We start from the raw sequence: 26,970 nt of genomic DNA, 5'->3' as shown, positions 1-26,970 counted from the left end.
TCATGTATTCTTTCTCACCGTCTCCACCAAACGTCAGTAAAATTAGAACATTTCAGTTACAGAAATCGCTAATCCTTCAAGGTCGGTCTCGGCTTCTTTGGTCTTAGGGCAGCTTCAACGAAAACGTGGTCTCGGCATAGTTGCTTTTACCCGGAATTTTTCGTTTGCATTTTTTTTTTTTTTTTTTTTTTTGGAGGGGTTGTTTGGTTTTGCTTAAAACAACCCTGTGGACCACAAAAGGGGGTTAGAAAGGGAGGGGGGGGAGCAGAATGAGTCGGTTCCTCTAGAAGCCCAGGGCGATCCAGGCATCTGAAAACCTATCTTGTTGTTTTAACTAAAAAAGAGGTGTAGATTCTGAGATGTTGGGCACCGGGAGGGCGGCGATGGGACCCGAGCGGCTGGGCGAGGCGCAGACCGAGGACCCGCGGGCGCGGGGCGTTGGGGGAAGGGAGGGCGCTGTGCGGGCCCCACGCGGTCAGCCCGAGGGGCGGGCTCCACGCGCACCCCCAGCTGCTTTCTGCTCTTCCTTAGGTCCCTCCCTCTTTCCTCCTTGGGGGCTGGGGCTGGGGGCTCGCAGTTAAAGGGCAGGAAAAGAAAAAAAAAAAACGAGCCCCGCAAGAGCAGAACTCCATCCCACCCCTCAACAACAAAACCAATGAGAGGGAGCAAAGGGTTATTTTCGCGCCACAAAAGATGGAAATCCAGGGGCGGCTCGGGGTCCAATGAATGGAAACCAGCAAACGGCTTCCGGCGGCGGCGGCCGACGGTGATAGGCTCCCTCCGTCCGCCAATCGGGAGAGAGAGGGAGCCCCCCGCCCCCGCCCCCGCCCCCGCCCCCTCCCCAGCCAGGGGCGGTGTCTCCCTGCACGCCGGTTGCTCAACTGGGGCTCGGCGAGGCGGCCCCGCGGAGCGCGAAACCCCGCCCCGGGCCGCGTTTGCGCGCCGCGTGCGCCCGTCCCGCCGCCCCGCCCCGCCCCGGGCAGAGGCGCAGGCTGCAGCCCCGGCTCCTCGCCGTCTCCTTCCGTGGGTACCAGGCGGCCCCCGGCGCCGTGCAGCCCCCTCGCGCAGTCCGAATAGGCCTGGAGCGCGGGAGGCTCTGCAAACACACGCTGCCTGCTCGGTCCCCGCGGCTCGCGGGCCGGTGCGCGCCGGAGCAGGAGAACCTCAGGTGGTGCCGGGCGGCGAGGGGAACCGTGGAGGGCCCCCCGCTGCCCCCCGCGCCGTGCCTCGGCCGCAGCTCCGCGGGGAGGGACCAGCCCCCTGTCCCGCGCGGCAGGGCCGGGGGGTCCGGTAGCCGAGAGCCTTCGAGGCGAGCGCCGAGGGATCTTCCCCAGTGGGAGCTGCAAGGATCCCGCCCTCTTTTTCCGGGCTGAAGGAGAAAAAGGAAAACTCGCCCCCCCCCCCCCCCCAATCCTCTCATCTCCTGGGCACGATTTTTGATTTTAAACAAAAATTACTGAAGGCAGATTCCGGAGAGGGCAGAGCCAAGTTCCCACTTATCATGCATCTGGTTTAAACCCAGGAGCCCAGGAGAGCTGTTGGAAGGAGCGAGAGTATGTTAACAATCCCTCCTATGGGGCCCAACGACGCGGCAGGCATCGCGCGCCCACCCGCGGTAAGGACTTGGGCTGTCGGGTGCTCCGAGAAGTGGCCGCGCGGTAGGGGAGGTGGCGACAATGTCCTCTCCTTCGCCTCCCCCTGCTCAGCCTTCGCCCCTAACCTGTGGATACAGCAACGGTAACCGACCTTCTAAACATAGTTTTTCTTCTTTAATATTACACTGACCCATAAGAAACATTGTTAGTACCCCCAGGAGTTAAGGAGTAGGTGCAGCTGTCCAAAGAGTAAACAGGCTGCAGTTGGTGACACACAGCCGCATCCCAGAACACACAATGGGTGGGATTCTCTCGTGGGGTTAACATTAATGAGGCGCCCTAACTGCTTCGGGAAGAACTCGGAAGTAGCCCATAGGCACGGTTAATTTCCTGTGTGTGAGATTTATTGGAACACTGGAACTTAGATTGACCTGTTATTCATTTTTGAAAATCCACCAAAGATATTTTTTGCTCTTGAAATGCCAGTTAAAAGACAATTACCCGTGCTCTTTTCTTTTTACTCAGCTAGTGAGTATATACTTATTCCTCAAATGGCTGGAAGATTGGAAGTGGAGTGGACTGTATCTATCACTCTTTGATGTCTGGGCTTATGTAACTCCAGTATGTTTTGAAGGTCCTAGATGGAGTACCCAGTTTGTTAAAATAATACACAGATTAAGTTCACGAGTCCCAGGAACATATTTCATCAAAACAGCACATACTTGTCTTAAATTCCAGCTGTTATGTGTCTTTGATAGTGACAGACAAGCATGATCCAGTATTTATGGAAAATAAACTATCCCATGCTTTAGAAGTAGATACTTCTTTAGGTCTCAGTTTTAATAAGAGCAAATACAGCGAACAATCCAGAAGGCACGGTTCAAGTGACTTTGGAAGCAAGCTGAATATATAAAATTTGTCCTTAATCAAAAATTACTAAAAGTTAACTTGATCAAAAGGCTAGTTCATACAATTTAAAGACCTACTTAGAAAAGCAAATACTATTAAATGAATGAAAAACATTTCTCCAAGTAGCTTTTGATCACATGCAACAGGTACATGAAAAATAATTCATAATTTTTGTTATTTACATTTTGAATATCACAGAAGTTAAAGGAAGAATGCGTATTTTTCTTTTTTAGAACCAAGATTTTCTTTTTAAAAACATGAAAAGGAAAAATAAGTAAACTCTTAAAAAGTTCAACCTAACCATAAACTTAAAATCTCACCATCCAAATGTTCTTTGAAGATAGAGCTCATAATATAGTTCTGAACACAAGAGCACAGTTGTCTCCTCGATCTCATAAAGTAAAAACATTTCACTAAGTTAAATGTCAATGAAAATATTGTGAGAGTGAGTTTACATTTAAAAAGTTGGATTTGCTTGGCAGAAAAAGAAAAACCTATTAGAAAGAACAGTTGCATTTAAAATGGATGATCTGACACCTTCCGGTTCCTTAACACAAAATTATAAAATAAGTTCCCTTTTTTTTTTTTTTTTTTAAAGATTTATTCATTCATGAGACACACAGACAGAGGGAGAGACATAGGCAAGAGAGAGAAGCAGGCTCCAAGCAGAGAGCCTGTTGTGGGACTCGATCCTGGGACTCCAGGATTCCTCCCGGGGCCAAAGGCAGGCGTTCAACCGAGGAGCCACCCAGGCGTCCCAAATAAGTTCCTTTTAAAGGAAAAAAATGTAAATACTCTATATCATGCAACAATTCCTAGATGTAGAAAAAAAATAACCTGTTATTCATTTCTTAATTGGAAAATATGCACTTTTAAGTGCCATAAACGGATTCGACAAAGAGAAACGAAGCCTATCAATTTTAATTACTGAAAATGTTTCAATGTTAAATCATAATATTTTGTCTATCATACAATACCTTTTCTACTACTACCAGTACCAGGTCACTAAACATTCCCGTTCCTATTTCCATGCTACACAGAATTTCATTCAGTTTAAAAATAAGCATCTATAAAATTTCATCTTTTCCATGGATTACTTGTTAAAAATCGGCCACAAGTAACCGGTGCAAATGAAGCTTTTGAGTGGAGCACACAATCATTAAGCGACACTTGCAGATTTGCACAAGAACCCCAGCACCACGTTCATTTCCGTATTCCTCTTCTCCAGTCTACATTCGCTTGGCCCAGTAAAGGCTTCACCGGGCCCAGACCCTCCCCCACACACCCACCATTGTACTCGTTCCCTACAGGGTAAATCCTGAAAGGCTCTCCTGGCCCTCCGCGGGCAGAACAGAGGCCGAAAGGGGCTCGAACAATGTTTCAAGTGCGAATATCACCTAGGGGTCGCGCAGAGCGGTCTTCCTGTTTTAAGAGCCCCAAGTTCTCCAACTAAAATTCTTTAAATAAAAGTACCAGCCTACCCCACTCCTCCTCCTCTGGAAACTACAGGAAGAAATGGTTTCCGTTTAGATACGGACTTTTCCCACTGACTTCTCGGCTCCGGCCTCCGAGGCCCGGGACGCCCCCATCCCCAAGCCGAATACCTCCGCCCCTGCGCTCCCCTCCCCCACCGGTGGCCGAGCCCGCCCCCGGCCTCATTTATCTCCGAGCCTTTTCTGAACCGCGCAACCAATCGCAGACGCGAAGCCGAGAGCCAACGCGAGCGCAGGCGGAGGAGGTGTCGCCCAGACACCCGCCCAGGACGCGGCGGGCGCCCATCCCCCACCGCCCTGGCTCGCGGCCGCCCCGCTCGCCCGGTGCCAGGGCCCGCGGAGGGTGCCTGGGGTGGGGCGCGTCTGCCCGCCTCTCCCGCCCCCTCCCGCCCCCCCTCGCCGCTTTCCGCCCCCGGCGGCCTGGAAACGTGCTTGCGGCTTCGCCGGGGTTACACTCCAAATGTCATCAAAGCCACACGGCGAGTTCGCATTGGGGACTCCTCGCTGTTGCGGATTACCTATTCCAAAAAAAAAAAAAAATCGAATGTTTAAAACTCCGGTAACTAGAGCGGAGGTATCGCCTAGTTAGCACCTCCACCCGTATCTCATTTATAAAAAAACCACACACAAAAACCCCCTCCCTGTCCCCCTCCCCTCCCCTCCCCCAGGATCCGCCCCGACCAGATAACCCTTTCTAAACTCCGCTGTGACAATCAGCGCCGCCAGCCGCGCTCCCCTCCGCGCCCCGGCTGAGGCTCCTTTAGCCTTTCTCCCCTTCCTCCTCCTCCCCCTCTCAGGGTCCCTCGCTCGAGCTCGTTTCCCCTCCCCCTCTTCCTCCTCGCTCGCTCGCTCTTTTTTCTTTTCCCCCGAAACCCACTCTAATTGAGGCGCTGGGATTCCTCACGTGAGACGTTGATTTGTAGTTTGAACACGTGGCTCATTCAAAAAGCCGGACACTCGGAGCGGATTTTTTCCGCCTCCCGCGCCCTCCTCCCTCCACCCCTTCCCCCTTCCCCCCTCCCTCCTGCCAGTCACCCTTCTGGTTTTTTTTTTTTTTTTTTTTTTTTTTTACGGGGAGGCGGCGCCTGCCCTCACGTAGTGTGATATTTTCACAGTCCGCTGGCCGATGCCAAAGGGGTTGGGAAGGAAGAGACAAAAAGTAGTTCTCCCCCCCCCTCCTCTCCTTTTTCTCGCTAATCCCGCCTCCTCCTCGGAGTTAGGAAGACTCGTGGATACGTTTGGGTTGCAGCAAGGCTTTTTCCCTTTTTTTCTTTTTTAATACCCAGCCAGACAAGGCAAAACAAGAACCTTCGGATTTGATTTTTTTCCCTTCTTTTTTCCGCTCCTCGTTCTAGCCTCTGGTTCTTACTGTGTTTGTGTGGTGTTTTCACGGCGAGAAGACGAGGGGGAACAAAACCCGCCGGAGCCCTCCATCACTGTGGGTGGTTTTTAATTTTTCGTTTTTCCTCTGTGTTTTTTTTTTTTTTTTTAAAATAAACAACCACTCTTGACAATGAACAAACTGTATATCGGAAACCTCAGCGAGAATGCCGTCCCTTCGGACCTGGAAAGTATCTTCAAGGACGCCAAGATCCCGGTGTCGGGACCCTTCCTGGTGAAGACTGGCTACGCGTTCGTGGACTGTCCGGACGAGAGCTGGGCCCTCAAGGCCATCGAGGCGCTTTCAGGTGGGCCCGGCTCGGCCCCGCCGGCGCGCCCGCCCCGGCCCTGCGCCGCCCGCCCCGGCCCTGCGCCGCCCGCCCCGGGCCTGCCGGGGGCGGGGGCCCGGAAGCCAGGCCTGCGGCCGCGGCCGGGGCGTCCAGCAGGGCCCCAGGCCCGGGCGGGGCGGTGGGGCGAGGTCCGGGGAGCCCTCCTCGGCTGGGGCTTGCACCCGGCGCCCCCCTCCCGCGGGGGCTCTGCGGGGGGACGCGGACGCGCTGTCCGAGCGCTGCGGCGCGGGCTCCGAGGGCTGCGGGGCTGCGGGGCTGCGGGGGGCGCGAGCGCGGGCGCCCGCCCGTCAGCGCCCGCCCCGCCCGGGCCCAGGCGCGGGCTCCAGTCCCCGGCACGCCGGGCCTTGGGGGCCGAGCGCGTTCGCCCGCTTCTCTTTTCCTCCGTCCGTGCCTCCCTCCTTGCTTCCTTCCTTCCTCTCTCTGCTCGGCATTTATGGTGTTGGCTTCGCCGCCCCCCCCCCCCCCCCCGCTCGCCCCGGACCCCGGGCGTGGGAGAATGCAAAGTGGCCCCGACCCTGGTGCGGAGTGAGGCCGCGCGCTGGTGCCTCGCACGGGCGGCCCGGTGCTTTCTCTGCATCCTGCGGGGCGCAGCCCAGCGCGACCTGGGCTCCACGCTCCGCGGCCCCCGCGCCGGGCGAGCCCGAGGGGCAGGTGGGCGGGGGGGGGGGCGTCCCGGCCGCGGCCTCCCGGGGGCGGCGGGGGACCACGCGTGGTGCACGGGGCGAGCTCGAGTCCCCTCGGGAGCCCGCGCCGTCCTTCGCGCCTGGTTGGTTCCGTGCGGTGCGCTGCGTCCTCGAGCCTCTCCTGCCGCCCCCCGCTCCTGGAGGGCCTGGGCTTGAAGCCGGGAGAAGCGCGGGGGGCCCCTCGGTCCCCCGAAAAAAATGCAGCGTGGCCCCCTCCTCAGAGTGCGTCTTAGGGGAGGCCCCGGGGAGGTGGGCGGAGGGGCCGCGTGCGTCCTGCGGCTGCCGCGGAGCTGGGCGACCCCTGAGGTGGGCGGAGGAGGCCGGGGTGCGGGAGGTCGGCTGCTACCCCCGCGGTGCGCCCGCCGCTCGACCCCCCTCCCCACCCCGCGGTGAATCCCACAGCCCGGAGGGGTCGGCCTTCCGCCCGCGGGTGCCCCGGCTTCCCTCCCGGCCTTGACACGCAGCCGGGGGTGTGTGTGTGTGCGCGTGTGCGCGCGGGGGTGTCACGGGAGGTCGCCTGTGTCACCGCTTAGGCTGTGAGGGTCCTTCGTGCGGGAAGAGCCCCTAAACCTGGCCAACTGTCTTCCGCCTCTTGTGTGTCCGCAGGTAAAGTGGAACTGCACGGGAAATTTATGGAAGTTGAGCACTCTGTCCCAAAAAGACAAAGGTAGGTTTATTCCATTTTCATTAATTCTGTTCTCCCTTAGTGGTCGGAAAGACTCTCTACACAGCTGAAAACAACTTCTGGTCCTCCTCTTAACGCTTTTTGGATTACTGTGTGGCTTGGCTTTTCCGTCTTTTATTCCTAGCCTTAAAGTTTACGGCAGGTGTGTGTGCGCGGGCTGGTAAGGCATCAGGGTCTCCCCTGTGGCTCCTGCCACGGGATTAATGGCAGGGAAGTCTCACGGAAGCTCTCAGGTTCTCTGAGTTGCTACAGGAGGCGATCAAACTCTTGAAGGGCCGTTTTGGGAATCTGTGGGAATTAGGAAGCAGTGAGTGACCCTGCCGCACTCCCCACCTTGTAAGATAGAGGAAAGCAGCTGCAGACACGCGTGGGTGTGGAGTGTCTTTCCTTTTCTGTCCCGAGTCGGCGGCAATGAGTCTGAGAGGCCTGGGAGGCTGGCTGTGTATCTGAGAAGGGAGGAATTCGCTCATTGGAACACGTGAGTGAACGCCTGGGCTTCTCCGGCCCAGAAGCCTTCAGACACCCTAGAGTTACACAGGTTGCTGCAAACCAGCCTTTGTCTTCCCTGTACCCTCGTCCTGTTCCCCCTCCCCCGGCCAACACTTTTGCGTTGAAAAGCTTTTTGAAATAACCACCAAGAGATTGCGAAGACTAAAGATTTGTACTACTTAAGCAAGGGAATTGCACTTTTTGGAGAGCATGTGTAGTGTGTCACTTTACGGAAGATTTGCAGACTGTTTTAACCTCTGTGGAGTAATTTGAAGAAATGGCTCCTTCCTCCAGAACAGGCCAGATCCCCGCTCTGTAACTAACTGGGAAGGCGCTACTCCCTTACTGTAGTGCTAGGTTTAGCTTGTGCTTTTCTGGGTTTTGCAAGGTGGGATTAGGGTTTCTGCCTTTCTCTCCTCCCTTCCCCCCCCACTCCGAACCTGGGCTAAGCAATAAGCTGAAAGTTCATCTAAACTAGAGCTGGGTGTGTTTGGTTAAGTATTGGTCAGTGTGTGTGCGTGCTAGAGGGCAGGAGGGCTTTGCTATGCACTTCTCTGGTGCTCTGCAGAGAGGGGTGGCTGCACAAAATGTCATCATGTGCCTATTTCTGTATTGAGCTCTCTTCCAGGTAAAGCGTTTTTCACAAACCTTGTTTTTGTTAGAGATCTGGATTTTTGTGGACTTCTCTTGTTCATGGACTTAATTTTTATTAGAATAATTGAAAAGGTATTTGTGTGATGAGATTTAGTTCTAGTTGGGAATTTTGGTGAGGTCAAGTTATTTCACGTAGTAGAAGGGAATTCTTTGTTAAAGGCTTCTAAAATAATAAAGCACGTACTGAAAAGTATCTAAACTGATCTCCGTTTAATAGGAATTGAAAAATTGAGGGAAAAGTCACATTTCTTTAAAAATTTAAAGGCATAGTCTGAACTGTATGGGGGGGGATGTAAGTACATTCTGCAAATTCTAATTGGTTTCATGTTTAGCCTGTGTGTCCTAATTTTCTTCAAATGTTGAATAAAAAGGAGGCAAATGGTTGTGTGGAAGGACTGGCATTTTAATATTTGAGAGTTTCTAAATTTAAACATTAAATGTCTGGCATTTTTCAGATACAATTTATGGACCTGCATGTAAATGTAGATTATTTTGCTTTGCTCTCCTGATTTTCTTTTCCAGCCTGGTGTGAATTTCTCCCCATGTGTAGGGAATTAGATTAAAAACATCTGGTAACAGCCTTTTTTATTCTTAAAGGCTTTTGCCCAACCGAAAAACATACTTGTTACTTTATATCGAACAGGAATTTTAGGAAGTATATAAGGTAAAATGCCACCAGTGGCAGCAAGTATTTATCAATGAAAGCTTTTTCATGTTAACAATGTGGATTAAAATTTCAGGCTGATTTCGCTTACATTAAAATGCTCAGGATTTTAAATAATATGTTACTAGCAAATAGGAATGAGGACATTGGAGACAACTTTTTACTGATAGGGAGAACAATCAAATAAGTCCTTTTCTAGTACCAAATGCCAGAAAAGAAAAGTAGAGGTGTCTTTCTCTACGCAGGAAAATTTGTTGGAAATCTATAGTTTTGTTTTAATTGAACCTTGGAGGTACGATGATGAGGTTTCCCTTATCTGGACCGTTCCATTATCTGAATAGGCTTTGGGAGAGGGCTGAGAAGACACGTTGGTGATCCATACCTAGCTCCTATGGGAAGGTCAAGAAGTGGTATTGGTTGACAGTGAGTTGAATGCTGCAGACCAATCCTTGCCAAGTGAGCCTGCTGGACTTCTGGGTGGAGTTCTTTTGTGCTTAGCAGTCATTGCATTCCATCCCATCATCATGTGGGCATCTGAGGCAGGCACACCCACATGTGTGGCAGTGACCTTTATACCTGCTGTGCAAGGCATGTTGGGAGCCCAGTGCTGAAGAATGCTTATGGCAGCACTCTGAGATGGATGAATGGGCTTGTAGCAACTAAACAGGGGAGCAGGCCCAGGAGGCGATTTGACGCTTGGCATGCTGGCCCAACAGTGACTAGGAGCTGAGCTGGGCACAGAACCTTTCAGGAAGGGGTGTTGTTGAGTTTGGTTCTGACCATGCTTAGCTCCTGATTACTGAAGTCTCAAGGGAATGTGGAAGGAATGTTGCTTTTCTGCATTCAGATACCCCTCAGTTGGGGAAGATGATAGCACTATTTTACAGAGCTTGAGATCCCCTGTGTCTTGAATGAAGAGAAGATTGCCTTGAGTATCTATGTTGCACTTTTTATACTTATTGTAAAAGATAAAGTACATTGACTACCTGGCCTCAGTCTGAAGGATAAGCTTAAACACTCAACCCCACTTTCCACCCTGCCTAGGAGGTAAGGGTAGGTGTGAAAATTGTTGTGACTTTTGAAGACTGTGGCTTGGTTTGATTGGAAGAGCTCTTGATACCTTGTGGGACCGCATACGTGCCCCTGTGATTATGTAAATAGCACTGATTTCCTTTTTTGTTATGTTGGGAATGGGAGAGGGAATGGGAAAGTCTCTGACACTGGGGAACTCACAGGATGGTGGTTTTTGTTTGTTTTCCATGACTTTTTTTTTTTTTTTTTTAAGATTTTATTTATTCATTCATGAGAGAGACAGAGAGGCAGAGACACAGGCAGAGGGAGAAAGCAGGCCTCATGCCAGGGAGCCCAACATGGGACTCCATCCCAGGTCTCCAGGATCATGCCCTAGGCCGAAGGCTGCACTAAACTGGTGAGCCACTGGGGCTGCCCTGTTTTCCATGGCTTTTTTAAGTTATGAAAATTTTTCACATTTTTGGTTTTTTTATGGATTAAACTCATGATTTAGCTGTCAGCATTGATTAAAATTATATGAAGCCAAAATATATTTTGATAAGGGATAAACAAAATAGGATATTATAGTTAACATTTTCCGAGGAAGGATCCATTAAAACAGATTGATGTCTCAGTTCACATGCTTTTTTTGTTTCCTTAAAAAAAGAAAATTAAGTGAACAACTTATTTCTATATTAGAATCTTGTATTTAACGTGTGAATTGGAAAGACATAGCATATATAAAAGTTACTGGGGTTTTAAATGTATCTTACTTAAATGGCTATTTAAAAGTGCTATATTTTAACAGCTGTCTTGTATAGAATAGGATGGTGCCACAACCAGCAATGTGTCCATTAGGGCATATGATCCTGTTGTCTCAGGCCAATAAAAGCTGTTTTTAATGCTGAACCTTTATTTATTTAGGATTTTATTTATTTATGAGAGACACATAGAAAGAGGCAGAGACATAGGCAGAGGGAGAAGCAGGCTCCCTTAGAGGGAGCCTGATATGGGACTCGATCCCTGGACCCCTGGATCACGCCCTGAGCCGAAGGCAGATGCTCAACTGCTGAGCCACCCAGGCATTCCCTATTTATTTATTTTTTTAAAAAAGATTTATTTATTTATGAGAGAGGGAAAAACAGGCTCCCCACATGGAGCCCGATGCGGGACTCGATCCTGAGACTCTAATATCATGCACTGAGCCGAAGGCAGATGTTCAACTGCTGAGCCACCTGGGCATCTCTAATGCTGAACCTTTATTTTATTTATTCATGAGAGACAGAGAGAGAGAGAGAGGCAGAGACATGAAGTAGGCTCCATGCAGGGAGCCTGATGTGTGGGACTCAATCCCGGGTCTCCAGGATCATGCCCTGGGCTGAAGGCGGCACTAAACCACTGAGCCACCTGGGTTGCCCTAATGCTGAGCCTTTAAACATAGGCATGAATAGCTATGCTGCTCCTTGCTTATCAGTTTGGTACAGGTGAATCTTATTTTTTTTTTTTTAAAGAATTTTATTTATTTATTTATGATAGTCACACAGAGAGAGAGAGAGGCAGAGGCACAGGCAGAAGGAGAAGCAGGCTCCATGCACCGGGAGCCCCACGTGGGATTCGATCCCAGGTCTCCAGGATTGCGCCCTGGGCCAAAGGCAGGCGCCAAACCGCTGCGCCACCCAGGGATCCCTGAATCTTATGAATTAGATTTCTCACACAGAGACTTGAGGTTCTGAATGTTAGGAAACTTTCATGGCTGGTAAAGAATCATAAGCAGTGTCTTTGGAGTGCTCAGTTTAAGGTCAGTAATGCATAACTGCTTAAGTGATTGTAGCCAAAAAGATTTTTCTTGATTTCATGTTGTTTTCTCAGTACAGCTTGAGAAAGAGTAAAAGATTTCTTACTTTGGCATTATTAGAATTAAAAACTATATGTATAAATGAATGTTGATATGTAGCTTCTGTGGGACTGTCCACAGTAACACGGAAGACATTATGGAAACATGACATGTGCCTGGAGCCAGTGGGAATTGAGAATCTTGGCTTCCGTTTCTGGCTTTCCTTTTGATTTGTGTGATCACTTACATTCTCTGTTCATGCCAAATGCCACTATAATAAACTAACAGGGGGCATATTTTGTTCTGAGTTTTGCCATTCTGCTCGAAATGAGTTACCAGCTGAGGCTTAAAAATACCTTTTGGGATTAGAGAAATGTAGGGTTTTCCCTGTACACAATTTTTTTTTTTTTTTTTTTTTTTTTTGACAATTTGTAATTTCTGTAGTATGATAGCTCAATTGCTTTTACACATGTACCTCTTTTGGGCAGTCAGTAAGAGGGAAGTGATCTTTGTTATACTTTGAAATCCTTTTATGAGCCATACCACTGCAGTTAATGTGTTGTTAAAGGTCTTGGATTTTCTGTTAAAGTGAAGCTGTTGAGCATAGAAACTATATATTTGAAGCAGCTCCATTGTAATTGTCTTTAGCAGTGTTCAGATAACTTTCCTAGCAGTAACTAATTTTTGAATTGTATGATTTACCCATTTTTTGTTAGCATTTATTTATTTATCCACCAACTTTGGTAGTTGGTTGGTTCTGAGAGGATGGAGAAAGAGAAAGGCTGTGCTATTTTTAGCCAAATTTCCTTTATTGACTGTTGCCTATGTCTGATTTAAGCTTCTAGAGTAATAAGACAGGAGGTGGCAGTGTGGTAGCAGTGACCAAGGGATGGGATTGGCATTTTTAGTTAGGAACTCTTTCCCCATAAATCTGATGTTTAAAAAACTGGCTTGGTCTTCCAGGGTTTTACTTGAAAGCTGGTGGCAGATACAGTTTTTGTGCTCTATTAAAACTGAGAGTGTAATTTATCATGGTCTGAAATTGCTGTTTGACAAGTATTGGTAAATAAACAGAATTATAAATATTAATATAGTATGTGAATTTTGTTGCCCTGAAGGGGAATACATAGTACATAAATTATGCATTTTAGACAATTATCCTGAGACCATTTAACTTGATTAGGAAGTAGTTTGAAATTATTATAGAGGTGTTCTTTGAGGAATCTAGTGGAACTATAAGGTGTGTGTCGGTGTTTTGTTTTAGATTTTATTTTTAATCCCACTGTGGGGCTCAAACTCAAAACCCTCAAATCAAGAGTTGTATGCTCTACTAGCTGAGCCAACCAGGTGCCCCAAGTGGAGCTATAACTTGAGAGAGGACTAAGTGTCTAGAATAGCTGCCCTTATCACTTAGTTGTTTAGAAGTTGATTCCATTGCTGTCATGGTGTTTCAGTTATCTCTTGCTTCATAACAAACTACCCCAAAACTTAGTGGCTCAAAATAACTAATTTTCCCTCATGATTTTGTGGATCTGCTTGATGATTGATTCCGTTCCACATGGTGTCTGTCATTCTGGGTCATTTACTGAGCTGGTCTAAAAGGTCCAAGAAGGCTCTTGGTGTCTGGCCTCTTCATGCTGGTCCATGTGACTTTTCTCCACATGGTATCTCAGGGCTTGGTAGTAGCCCTTGGCTACTAAGTAAGAGTAAATTGAAGCTGCTTGACCTCTTAAAGGCTAGGCCCAGAATTGGCACATTATCCTATCACATACTGTCAATCGAGGCAAGTCACAAGGCCAGCACAGATTCAAGTAGGAAATGGAAAGAGTCTCCATCTCTTGAGGGTAGAGTGGCATGCATGTACAGAGAGGAAGAAATTAATGGTGACGATTTTTGTAGATTGTCTTATAAATGGAAGGAGGAGGGGAAGAGTTGTGGCTTCAAAGTGATTGGAACCTAAAATGTCTAAAAATTACATTAAGCACTAGAAATGGGGAGGTGAGAGATTATACTAGCTTTGGAAGTGATAAATAGTGGTCAGTGTCTGTATATTTCTAAGAAAGGACTAAGAGGATTTGTTGATGGATTAGAGTTATGAGAAGAGTAAAGCATGGCAAGATTATTTTTTTTTTGTCAGAAAAACTAAATGGAATGGAGGGTGGTGCCATTTACCAAAAATGAAGAATATTGGGGAAGGAACAAATTCTTGGGTAGAAATCAAGAGCTTTGCTTTTGGCGTATTGTCTCTAATGCTTATTAGAAATTAAGTGAAGTCAAGTACATAGTTGGATATATCAACCTGGAGGGTAGGAATTGGTGAGGTGAGAATTGGAATGTCACTAGGTTGGGATATTTAAAATCATGGAATCAGATAAGGTTACCAAGAGACTGAGTAAAGGAGAGTAAGGGAGGCCAGTTACGTAGAGGAAAGCAAGCAGAGTGAAGTATTTCTGGGAGATGCATAAAAAAAGCCCGTGGGTGAGGAAGGTATTATCAACTGTATGGAATACCACTGACAGTTTGTGATTTAGATGGATGAATGTGAGTGGGGGTGGTGGTAAGTTATAGCCTCTGGTTTGGCAGTAGGTAGATGGAGAGTGATTTATGAATTTTAGAGCAACCTGCGATATAAGCCTTTCTTTCAGAATTCATTTATTAGTATCTTAATTTTTTTACTTTCCAGAAATATGTCTGAGCATGTTCTATTTATAACTTGCTAGAGATGGAAGAGTCCTAAGTTTAGTTGATTCTCTTGCCAGTGGACAAGATTTGTTTGTTTCAGTTGACCTACTCTCTGGCATTTGTTTCAACACTTCTGGTGACTGAGCTCACTTTTTAGATAACTTATTCTACTTTTTATTAATAAACATTTGGAAAATTCTTTGAAGCTGTCTTAGGTTCCAAGGCAGTGTAGACCAAGTCCAGTGCTTCTCTGTGGTTATCTCAAGACTTAATTTGGGTATATTAACTAACTGGAATTAAAAACTTAAAAAAGACAATTTGACGAGCAAGGTTGAAACTATTGGCCAAAACATTTATGGATCTCATAGGCTAAGTTTAAAATACTTTAATCACTTTGTTATTTTAGAATGTTGAAATAAGTAAAACATTCCTTCCTTTTTTTTTTTTTTCATAAAAATTTAGCTATAAGAAATACAAGAAACCTTTTGTGAGTACCCTAAATTCCCTCATTTTTGCATATTTAAAAATTTGGTCCTTGGTAAAGCAGCTTTCTCCTTATATTATGAATCTTGGTTTTGGCCTCAGTTGTCACCAAAACTAGGTGGTGTGTTAGATCAGTTGATTTGATACAGATGACTGAATCTGAGTAACTGTCTTTAAGACTTGGTTTATGCAAGTCCTTTGATTATTATTATTATTTTTAAAGATTTTATTTATTTATTAAAGACAGAGAGAGAGAGAGAGAGGGGAAGAGGGAGAAGCAGGCTCCATGCTGGGAGCCTGATGTGGGACTCGATCCCGGGTCTCCAGGATCATGCCCTGGGCCGAAGGAGCACTAAACCACTAAGCCACCAGGACTGCCCTTTTTTTTTTTTTTTTTTTTTTTTTAAAGATTTTATTTATTAAAGAGAGAGAGAGCAAGTCCTTTGATTAATCAAGTACTACTTTCATTTTTTTTTTAAGATTTTATTTATTTATTAATGAGACAGAGAGAGAGAGAGAGAGAGAGAGAGAGAGAGAGAGGCAGAGACACAGGCAGAGACAGAAGCAGGCTCCATGCAGGGAGCCTGACGTGGGACTCGATCCCGGGTCTCCAGGATCATGCCCTGGGCTGAAGGCGGCACTAAACCGCTGAGCCAACTGGGCTGCCCCTCAAGTACTACTTTCAGAATGCATTAAATATCTGCTATTTTAAGAAAGGAAAACCAATAAAAATGAGATAAAGTCATATATATATGTATGAATCTATATATATATATATATGATTCATTTTTATTGGTTTTCTCATATGTGTGTATATACACACACACACACATATATATGTATATGTATTAGTGGTATTTTACCAAAAAATTCTCCATAAAGGCCTGAGAAAAGTAACTTGCTCAAGACACTGCAGGTAATTAGTGGAACCCATTTTCCCTGTCCTTTGACTCTGCCCTGCCTTCATTCCTCTCACTTAAGATGTCAAATCCTGAAAGTAGCTTACACAGCAGCCTGATCATGTTTGCAGCGGCAAGTTGGAGCAGAGATGTCCTGTTTCTTGCTTTCTCTGAAGAAAAAAGAAATCTGGTTTGGCTTCTTTGAAGGTTGATTTATTGTCTTCCTGTAGGAAAAAGATGAGCACAGGTAGTCTGGAATCTGGGGCTTACTATCAAATAAAAATATCTGGTCATCCTGTTTTAAGATGGAAAGTGGAACTGCTTCTTCCTTTAAGGTATTTTTTTTAGCAGCTTCATCTTAAATATAAATGAATTGCAGAGAAGTTGGAGGGAGGCCTAAGGAGGTATGAGAGTAGAACAGAGGGCACGAGGAAGTAGATGCCATGGCTTTATCTCAGGCATGTGATTGTGACTCATGGGCTATGTTTTAGATTGCAAAAGAGGTAGAAGTGTCCCAAGTGGAGTCCATGGTGCTTGGTTGTCCCAGCTCCTAACCAAGTTTAGTAGGGTCCTGGCTTGCAGAAGGAAATCTTTTAAACTTGAAATACTGTTAAGGATAGGGAGAGAATAAGTAGGAGAAATTGTGCTGCAACCTTTTGATTAGGAGCTCTGATGCTTATGCCAAGGGCCCTTGTTGAACTGAAGGGTATTGCCAGAAGAATGTAGGATATGAGGTCTGAGATCTGTGTTTAATCCCAACTTTATTTTCTAAATGCATGATGTTGATTAAGGACAAGGAAATTGAGATCTGGGCAGATTAGAATGGTAAATAATGCCTGATAGGATCCGGGGGACAACATATGTAAAGCATCAATACAGTATTATTTGGTAGTAACTTCAGTGGCAGCTATTGTATTTTTCCTCTCGAGATTTAAGTACAAAGGCTGGATGTAGGTTATATTTGGTGATAACAGAAATACAGAAAACTTTTTTTCTGGTTTTGGATGTGGACTCATGTAAGTAGAAATCTGTGGGTGGTGTGTTTTTTTATTTTAATTGAGCATATAATACCTTTTAAAAAAATACTGTATAACCTAGATATAGTAGAGTATATAAATCTTAAGTAAACTTGAATTTTTATCTGTGTGTGCATTCAAATTAATTCAAAACACATGATATACAATGTAAAAAGACTTGCTTTTCAGCCCAGGTCTTATAGCTGGTGATTTGGTATATTATTTTCCAGAAATTCTTCTATGAATGTATCAATAAACTTTTTTTTTAGTTTAATCAAATTGTTTATAATTTGTGCTTTTATTAAATGATGTATCCTGAAGAATCTTCAGTGTAGGTTCTTTTTAAACTCACCATATTGCTCAACATAGATGTGCAGCAGTTTTTTTCATAATAGTCTGTTGAGTGTATCCTTTATGTCATAAGACTCTTGGTTGGATATTTTTATAAGGTAATTCTTAGATTGGGAATTGCTATGTCAGAAGACATGCACATTTAAATTTGAAAGTGCTCTGCCAAAAGCACTTAACTTATATTGACATGGTTAGTCATAAGACAACCAAGAGAGCAGTTTTCTTCTTCGTCTTTTTTTTTTTTTTTTTTTTTTTTGGAACTCTTTTACAAATTCTCATATCTTTGTGCAGGGGCCATGCTGATCTTCTCTGTATTGTTCCAATTTTAGTGTGTGTGTTGCTAAAGTGAGCACAAGAGAGCAGTTTTCAATGAAGTATGCAGTGAGACAGTTTGGTTAAAAACTATTTTCAGGGGGCACCTGGGTGGCTCAGCCAGTTAAGCATCTGCCTTCTGCTCAGGTCATGATCCCGAGTTCATGGGATTGAGCTCTGTGTGGGGCTCGCTCCCTCAATGGGGAGCTTGCTTCTCCCTCTCCCTCTGCCTGCTGCTCCCCCTGTTTGTGCTCACTCTCATTCTGTCAAATGAATAAAATATTAAAAAAAAAAAACAACAACCCCAAAAACTATTTTCAGGGCGCCTGGGTGGCTCATTTGGTTAAGTGACCTTTGGCTTAGATCATGATCCAGGGTCCTGGGATTGAGCACTGAGTGGGGCTCCTGCTCAGCGGGGAGTCTACTTCTCTCTCCCAGTACTCTTGTGCTCTTTCTCTCTCTCTTCCTCTCTCTCAAATAAATAAAAATTTAAAAACACCCTATATTTTCAAGCATGGAGGACTGTATGAATCCAGGAATAGCCTTATTCTTTATGCCATGGATGTTGTGCTAACTCTGACAAACCTAGGTCCTTATTCATTTCTGCCTCTTGTATGTAAAAAAAAATTTTTTTTTGAAGATTTTATTTATTTATTCACGAGAGACACAGAGAGGCAGAGACATAGAAGAGGGAGGAGAAGCAGGCTCCATGCAGGGAGTCCGATGCGGGACTCGATCCCAGGACTCCAGGGATCACACCCTGAGCCAAAGGCAGATGTGCTCGACCGCTGAGCCACCCAGGCATCCCCTCTAGGACAGCTTAATGCTAGGTTTCAGAGGCTACAAAGAAGAATAAGGTATTTGTCCCAAAGAAAAAGTACACGGAGTATACTGACTTTCACTTTGTTCTCTTTCAATGCCTGGGTGATATTTTTATCTTGAACACCAGCAGTGCCTCACTGGGCATTGATCCAGAGGGTGGATGAATATCTCTGCAGGTAAAGAGAAGGTGTAAATATGTCATGGGGTATGTATGGTATGCCCCAGAAACACAGGGTTGGTGGGGGGGGGAGGGGCATTAGGCTTAGGTGGGTATTGGTACAGCCAGCCAGGCATAGGTTCAGAGAGGGATGTGACGGTAGATGGAGGCTTTGTGCAGTGGGGATGGAAAAGGCAGGAGGGACAGCAGGAGCCAAGGCATGTAAGTGTGAAATATCCCAGTGTGTGGGGGGGAACTACAAGCTGTTTGGGATTAGAGAGGCTCAAGTGTGAGGCTGGATGGTGGTTGAGGCTGAGCCTAGAGGGGGGTGGTGAGAGCAGCCTGTGTGCTTGAGGAGTGACTATTTGATTCTTGATGTGTTTAACTATCAGAGCTCAGTTAGTTAATACCATTCAGCAGATGGTTATTTGGGATCATCATGCAAGACTCAATGCCTACATTAATTTTAGATTCTGGGGATCCCTGGGTGGCACAGCGGTTTAGCGCCTGCCTTTGGCCCAGAGCGTGATCCTGGAGACCCGGGATCGAATCCCACGTGGGGCTCCCGGTGCATGGAGCCTGCTTCTCCCTCTGCCTGTGTCTCTGCCTCTCTCTCTCTCTCTGTGTGTGACTATCATAAATAAATAAAAATTAAAAAAAAAAAAACCTTTAACTTTAGATTCTGGTCACAAGTCGTCATCTTGAAATGCTTTTACCTTTGAAGTACTTTGTGAGAACGGCTGTGCCCCAGTAAACTCCATGGCATTTAGAGCTGTTCTTAGGATACCCTTTGACAGGCTACTTAGGGTAGATTGTGATATGATGAGGAATCCTGTGGTAAGACTGAACCTGTGTTGTTATACATGACCTAAAAAAGGTAACAGAATAAGACAGTCCTCAGTAGTGATGATTAAAACACTTGGTGCTATGTGATTTTTATTAAGGCATTTCAAATGATATAATGAACCATTGGAGAAAAATGGGACACTTTGGTGTGCACATAGGATTAGCTGAGCAAAATTAGGGGTGGCAGTAAAGCACAACAGTGGGGAGGGCCAGTGACCTCTTGCTTGAAATCACCTGGACCTCGGTTGTGATCCTCAGCACACTGATTAAACTCTCCGAGCCTCTTAATTTATCAATAAATAGAGGCAATAAAAGTTACTGCACTAGGCTGTTGGGAATTGAATGATGTTCCTAAGGGATTCTATATGACACCTAAATGGTATTGTCTTATACTAATAAGCTGGTATATTTACATGTGGTAATTGAAAATAAATTATTCCTGGATAATCCCATGGTTTGCATCTCATGCACATAGTTTTCACCTTTCTTTGTAGAAGATGAGTGTGTTGTGAATAAGACTTTGTACTTTGTGTCTGGATGTGTAGGTTTTAGGATCTCTAAAATGTATCTAGTTGTGAAATTGTCTTGAGATACCATTAAAAAGATTAGGAGATAAATGCTATTAATTTCCAAGAGGAAGACAACATACTACAAAAATATACAAAAAATAAAAGTGGAATGCACAGAAGTGGGAGTTCAGAAGGAAATATCTGAAAAGCCAGTGTACTTAGGAAAAGATACTTAATCATAGTAGTAATGGGGGAAATGACAATTGTAACGGCAATTTTTGCCTATCAGGTTGGGAAAAATGAACAAGAGTGTTGTTCACTTTTGGTGTTGGCAGGAGCGTAGAGGAATGGGCGCTCATATAGCTAGAGAGTAAATTGGCAAAGACTTCTTGGTATGTCATTTGGTGATATCTGTTGGAACTTAAAATGTAGGGGTGCCTGGGAAGCTCAGGTTAAGCATCTGCCTTCAGCTCAGGTCATGATCTCAGGGTCCTGGGATCCAGCCCCACATGAGGCTCCGTGCTCAGCAGGGAGCCCATTTCTCCCACTCCTGCCATTCCCCCTGCTGTGCTCTCTGTCAAATAAAATCTTAAAAAAAAAAAAAGAAAAGAAAGAAAGAAAAAGAGGGGCACTTAGGTGACTCAGTAGTTGAGTGTCTGCCTTTGGCTCAGGTGGTGATCCTGGGATCAAGTCCCACATTGGGGTCCCCACAGGGAGCCTGCTTCTCCCTCTGCCTGTGTCTCTGCTTCTCTCGCTCTCACTCTCTGTCTCTGTCTCTTATGAATAAATGAAATCTTAAAAAAAGAAAACTTAAAAAATGTAATGTAAATGTAAATACCCCTGAAACAAGTATCATGGAAAACAACCGGTTCTCATGGTTTTCTGCGATCCATAAGCATATTTTTCATCAACAATATAGTAAAAAATCTCCAAAACACCAGACAGGTCTTGATAAAAAGATGTTTTGAGAAGGAGTCCATACTATATGCAGATAAACATTTAGGTTTGATTATATCACCCATTACATTTTATCTTATTTATTAAAGATTTGTTTATTCATAAATAAATGAATAAATCTCTAGCCTTTAATTTGTCTGGAACATTTAATGGTTAAACATTTCTGGGCTTTAGAAGGTAGATTTCTCAAAAGGAGGAAGACACCCTAGAACCCCTTCTCTTCTGTCCTTTTTCTTTAAAAACATCACTTGGCGGGAGCGCCTGGGTGGCTCAGTCGGTTAAATGTCTGCTTTCAGCTCAGGTCTTGACCTCAGGAACCTGGGATGGAGCCCTACATCGGGCTCCCTGCTTAGTGGGGAGCATGCTTCTCCCCCTCTCTCTCTCTGCCCCTCCCCCTGCTCATGTGCTCTCCCTTGTGCTTGCTCTTTCTCTCAAAAAAGTAAATGAAATCTTTAAAAAAAAAAAAAAAAAATCAGGGATCCCTGGGTGGCGCAGCGGTTTAGCGCCTGCCTTTGGCCCAGGGCGCGATCCTGGAGACCCGGGATTGAATCCCACGTCGGGCTCCCGGTGCATGGAGCCTGCTTCTCCCTCTGCCTGTGTCTCTGCCTCTCTCTCTCTCTCTCTCTCTCTCTCTGTGTGACTATCATAAAAAAAAAAAAAAAAAATCATTTTTTGACAGAGTGTTAGAGAGCCCAAGCAGGGGGAATGGAGAGGGAGGAGCAGGTGTCTTGCTGGCGGGGAAGCCCATGTAGGACTCGATCCAGGATCCCAGGACCGTGCCCTGACCCAAAGGCAGACACTTAACCACTGACCCAAAGGCAGACCCAGGCATGTCCCCCCTAAAGTTTTTTTTTTTCTTCCCCTAAATCTTAAAAAAATCACTTGGGGTTAATGTTGAACAATTTTCCAAATTTTAGGCATATTTAATATCTTTTTTCAAGCTAGCTATTTTATTTGTAGTGTTTTATTAAAAAGAAAGAGCTGCCAAAAAGACACTTTAAATTTTTTTTCAGTATTTTCTTTTTTTAAAGATTTATTTATTTATTTATTCATGATAGACACAGAGCGAGAGAGAGGCAGAGACACAGGCAGAGGGAGAAGCAGGCTCCATGCCGGGAGCCTGACATGGGACTGGATCCCGGGACTCCAGGATCACACCCTGGGCCAAAGGCAGGCACTAAACCGCTGAGCCACCCAGGGACACCCCTCCCTCCTTTTTTTTTTTTTTTAAGTAAGCTTTACACCCAACATGAGGCTTGCACTTATGGTCCCGAGATCGAGTCACCTACTCCACCCACTAAGCTAGCCAGGTGCTCCAATTCTGTGGTATTGTTTAATGGGAAGTTCCAAAGAAAATGTACCATGTTCAAACAAACTATACTATAGTACATTTATTAGTAGTTAGAATGATAAAGGTTTATATGAGATGACATGGGAAGAACAAATTGAAAAGTCAGTAATGGGATAGCTTTTAAAATACAAGTATTTGGAAAAAGAAACCTTTCATATGTATATATTGGTGTATGGAAGGTTGCCCACCATGAAGAGTGGTCATCTCTGTAAAAGATTAATCAGGGAGAGGAGAGGTTCATGAATACCCTACTCAAATGGTTTTCATGTTTTTGGTTTTGACCCTTTGACACTTAAAAACTTAGGACCCCAAAGAGCTTTTGTCTGTTTTTTACTTTTTGATCTATACTGCATTAGCAGTTAATAATGTTTAAGATTATTTTATTTTAAAGATTTTATTTATTCATGAGAGGGGGAGAGAGAGAGAGAGAGAGAGAGAGAGAGAGAGAGAGGCAGAGACACAGGCCGAGGGAGAAACAGGCTCTGTGCAGCAAGCCTGATATGGGACTCGATCCCAGGACACCAGGATCAGGCCCTGGGCTGAAGGCAGCGCTAAACCGCTGAGCCACCCAGGTGTCCCAAGATTATTATTTTAAATGAAAAACTGTAATAAATGCCACTACGCATTAGTAAACATAAGGGTTTTATCTAAAAAAACAAAACACAAAAAACAAAAAACTCAAAAACTTGTAAAACCAAAATAAAAATTAGAAAAATGGAATTGTTTTACAATTTGTGCAAATTTCTTTTTTTTTTTTTTTTGTGCAAATTTCTTTAGTGTTTGGCTTAATAGCTTGATACTCAGAACTACTTCATGCAACATGTTGTGATGTATTTTGATTGAAGTATATGAAGAAAATCCAGTCTCACACAGATGTATAGTTAGAAAAGGAAAGGGATATTTTTTATTTTTTAAAAAAGATTTTATTTATTTATCCATGAGAAACACACAGAGAGAGAGGCAGAGACACAGGCAGAAGGAGAAGCAGGCTCCATGCAGGGAGCCAGACGTGGGACTCGATCCTAGGACTCCAGGATCACGTCCTGGGCCAATAAACTGCTGAGCTACCCAGGGATCTCCGAAAGGGATATTTTAATCATCTTTTTAGATGATTGTGGATATTCTTTGTTCCTACATCAAAACTCAACAAGTGGTAGTTTTTTAAAGGCTAGTTGAAACATGGGATATCGTATCAGTGTGAAATCATATCAGAGAATTTTATACTGTTAGGTTAAAATCCATTTGTCTCTCTTGTACTTTGAATGCCTCCTTTATCCTTAAGTATTGGGAAACTGTCAAAGCTCATGGTTTGCCAGAAGTTTGATTTTTTTTTTTTTTTTATATACTTTCAAGCTCAAATTTAGTCATTGGTAATGAATACCATTAGTTTTTTTTTTCTTGAAGTGACTGGCTGACTTTATTCTCTTTTGAGAAAATGTCTGCCAGATACTCAAGCTTAAGTAAACATAGTTTGCCTATAGCTCTTTCAAGTAAAAATGGTGCTCTGTGAAAAAAGTGGCTGATTCAGTCTTGCAACTCAGACAACTGCACAGTGCTTTTTTCCAGGAAAAGCCATAATAGATAGCAGAAGTACTTTATGCATACTGGCTTTTTCTTCACATAGTTATTGATCAGACATGTACCCAAGAGTTATTTAAGAAAATTAAGAGTTTTTACTGCTTCATCAAGAACATTTAAAAATGAAACTTGGATTGTATTTTACTGTGAGTGCCTGTGAAGAATGCAGTGCCTGCTATAGTTTCATGCCACTGCTTTGAGTCGTGCTAAGGTGCCAGCAGTTTACCCACTGCTGTTTTTGCCCTGTTTGCTTCAGTGCAAATGTCAACACAATAAAAAAGGCAAATAACAACTTTGTATTATAAAAATAGTTTTGCCCTCTTGTCCTCTTGATAGTGCCTCAGAGACACCCCCCACCCCCAGGAGTCCACATACTTGTATGTTGAGAATTGCTGCTCTGCCCTACATGATATTTGAAATTATTTGGATTCAGTTCTCCTGTGAATGTGTATTTACATCATAACACAACAGATGGCAAGAACAAGGGAGGATTTTCTGCAACTTTGTGGCATGTTAGCCTCAATAGGGAGTTTTACAGAAGTCGGTTTGTGAAAAACAGGTGTGGGAAGCAGAAAAAAACAAAACAAAACAACAAAAGAAAGTAAGCACAAAGGAAAAATCTAGGTGTATGAAGGACAAAATAGAATAAATAGTTAGGGAGCACTTAAATGCACATTAGTGAAATGAAGTGAGTTTGGACATTTTAGGGACACAACAGTGGCTTTTTAAGTTCCTTAAACCAAAGCAAACCCCAAGTGTTGCTGGCTATAGGTCTTGCCTCAGGAAATGAAGTCTTCAGTACCTTTTGTTATTCCTAGGACATTGAAATCTAATCAAAGTATCTGGGCATGAACTTAGTTTGTTCTGACAGTTCAGGTGTTTTGAGGCTGGAAGCTTGTGGTGATTCATTGTATTTGTAATGACGACCAAGTGAAGAGTCCTGCCTCTGACCTATTTCAGCCTGCTTTCCTTGCCCTCAGTAAATTGGTTAAATTTAGAAAATAACTACTTTTGTTCCTATCACAGGAGAGGTACTTTTCTTGTCTTAGACAATTTTTTTTCCTTTAATAATTATAATATGAATGACCTTTCGTGTTATTTCACCAAGTCTTTCCATTCTGTATATTTTCTCTGGTTTGAGAAAGCTTGGTAGCTTGCCATTATGTTATCTTTTTTGCAAATGGTTCTGTTTTGCTGATCTTGGATCTTAGCAGTTTTTATTTTATTTTTTAAATTTTTTTTTTTTTTAAGATTTATTTTGAGAGGGAGAGAGCCTGTCTGTGTTTATGCATGCACGTGAGTTGGAGGAGGGGCAGAGGGAGAGAGAATCTCAGGCAGTCTCCTGCTGAGCTGGGGCAGTAGTGGTGCTCCACCCACAGCTCATGACATAGGTCATGACTTAAGCTGAAAATTAGGAGTCTGACACTTAACTGAATGAGCCACCCAAGCACCCCTGATCTTAGCAGTTTTTAAATGACTGATTTAACAAATTTTGGAATACTTAATAGTGGGGAGTGCTTTAGGTTCTTGGGAGAGAGATTTTTGTTTTTTTAAGATATTATTTGACAGGGCGAGCACAGTCGGGGAGTTGCAGAGGGAGAGGGAGAAGCAAACTCTTCACTAAGCAGGGAGCCCAACGTGAGGCTCAATCTCAGGACACTAAGATCATTACCTGAGCCAAAGGCAGTTGATTAACCAAATGAGCCAACCAGGTGCCCCAGGAGAAAGAATTGAAGATATGAACTTTGTCTTTTTTTTTTTTTTTTTTTTTTTAAGATTTTATCCACTTATTCATGAGAGGCACAGAGTGAAAGCGAGGCAGAGACACAGACAGAGGGAGAAGCGAGCTCCATGCAGGGAGCCTGACGTGGGACTCGATCCCGGATCTCCAGGATCATGCCTTGGGCTGAAAGCAGCGCTAAACCGCTGAGCCACCTGGGCTGCCCTGAACTTAATCTTGAAGCGTAGGGTGTATGGTGACACTTGTCACTTAGAAAAGGCACTGGCTGCAGTGGCTCTCTAAGCAATTGAAACGTGGCTAGTCCAAATTCAGTTGTTGTGTACATGTTAAATACATACTAGATTTTGAAGACTTTGTTGAAAAATATAAAATATCTCATGGATATTTTTATGTTAATTTCACCTATTTCTTTTTAGTTGAATGTGGCTACAGGAAAATTTAGATGTGGCTTGCATTTGCAGCTTGTGTTATTTCTGTTGGACAGCACAGATTTAGAGAGGAGATACGGACAAAATATGTGATGTGAGGCATGTTAAAAGCTACAGAGAAAAATAGGGTAAGGAAGAATGAGACAACTGGCAAGGGTTGGTTTTGATTTTTTCATATCGAATGATAAAGGAAATCCTCACCAATATGTTCCTGCATGCTCAGAGGCTTGCAGGAGGTAAGGAAGTGAGATGAGCAGGTAGGTAGGTGCCAAGTGGGGAAGAGTGACCAAAGCAGAGGGGACAACCAAAGTCCATGCATGTTCACTGCTTTCTAGTCAATAAGCAGGCCATCATGACTGGATTAGAGCAGGAGGAAAGCCATAGGAGATGAGCATGCATGTTGGTAGATAGGAATGGAATGAGAGGAAGCTATGGATGGGTTATTATTTTTGTTTTAAATATTTTATTTATTTGAGAGAGCATGCACATGCGTGAGCGTGTGCATGTGTGCGCATGAGCCAGGGGGGAATAGAGGGAGAGGGACAAGCTGACTCTGTTCTGAGCATGGAGCCCGATGGGAGACTTAACCCTGAGATCAACCTGAACTGAAATCAAGAGTCAGACACTCAAAAAAACAAAAACAAAAACAAAACAAACAAAAAAACCAGACACTCAACCGACTGAGCCACACAGGTGCCCCTGGAAGGATTTTTATTTATTATTTATTTTTTTTAAGATTTTATTTATTCATTCATGAGAGACACAGGTAGAGGGAGAAGCAGGCTCCATGCAGAAGCCCGATGTAGGACTCGATCCCGGGACTTCAGGATCATGCCCTGGGCCAAAGGCAGGTGCTAAACCACTGAGCCACCAAGGGATCCCCTGAAAGGATTTTTAGAAGGGACAGTTGTGATGAGATTTATCTTTGAAAAGGAACTCTCTCAGAATAGACCATGGTGGGTGGGATGGGATCAGAGAGACTAGTTAGGAGAATATAATTGTACAGGTCAGAGATGATGCTATTGGGACCAGAGCTATTGAGGTGTGGTAGTAGTGATGAATGGTTAGAATCTTCTATTTCAAGCAGAGGT

At 44.6% G+C, this 26,970-nt stretch overlaps 1 protein-coding gene and 1 non-coding gene across 2 annotated transcripts in view; one reads left to right on the top strand and one right to left on the bottom strand.

Annotated features, from left to right (window-relative positions):
* The first annotated feature begins 5,189 nt into the window (after nucleotides 1-5,189).
* Nucleotides 5,190-26,970, top strand: part of IGF2BP3 (insulin like growth factor 2 mRNA binding protein 3) — a 151,644-nt gene continuing 129,863 nt past the window's right edge. The window contains exons 1-2 of the mRNA XM_038557101.1: nucleotides 5,190-5,685; nucleotides 7,017-7,077. Coding sequence (XP_038413029.1) covers nucleotides 5,511-5,685; nucleotides 7,017-7,077 — 236 coding nt within the window. The 5' untranslated portion in view covers nucleotides 5,190-5,510. The remainder of the gene's footprint in view (nucleotides 5,686-7,016; nucleotides 7,078-26,970) is intronic.
* Nucleotides 17,424-17,531, bottom strand: LOC119867709. The gene has a single exon (XR_005369863.1). It is a non-coding gene; the product is annotated as a U6 spliceosomal RNA (small nuclear RNA).

This window comes from Canis lupus, chromosome 14, assembly GCF_011100685.1.
Source record: "Canis lupus familiaris isolate Mischka breed German Shepherd chromosome 14, alternate assembly UU_Cfam_GSD_1.0, whole genome shotgun sequence".
Taxonomy (NCBI): domain Eukaryota; kingdom Metazoa; phylum Chordata; class Mammalia; order Carnivora; family Canidae; genus Canis; species Canis lupus.
This window is presented reverse-complemented; position numbering and strand designations above follow the sequence as displayed.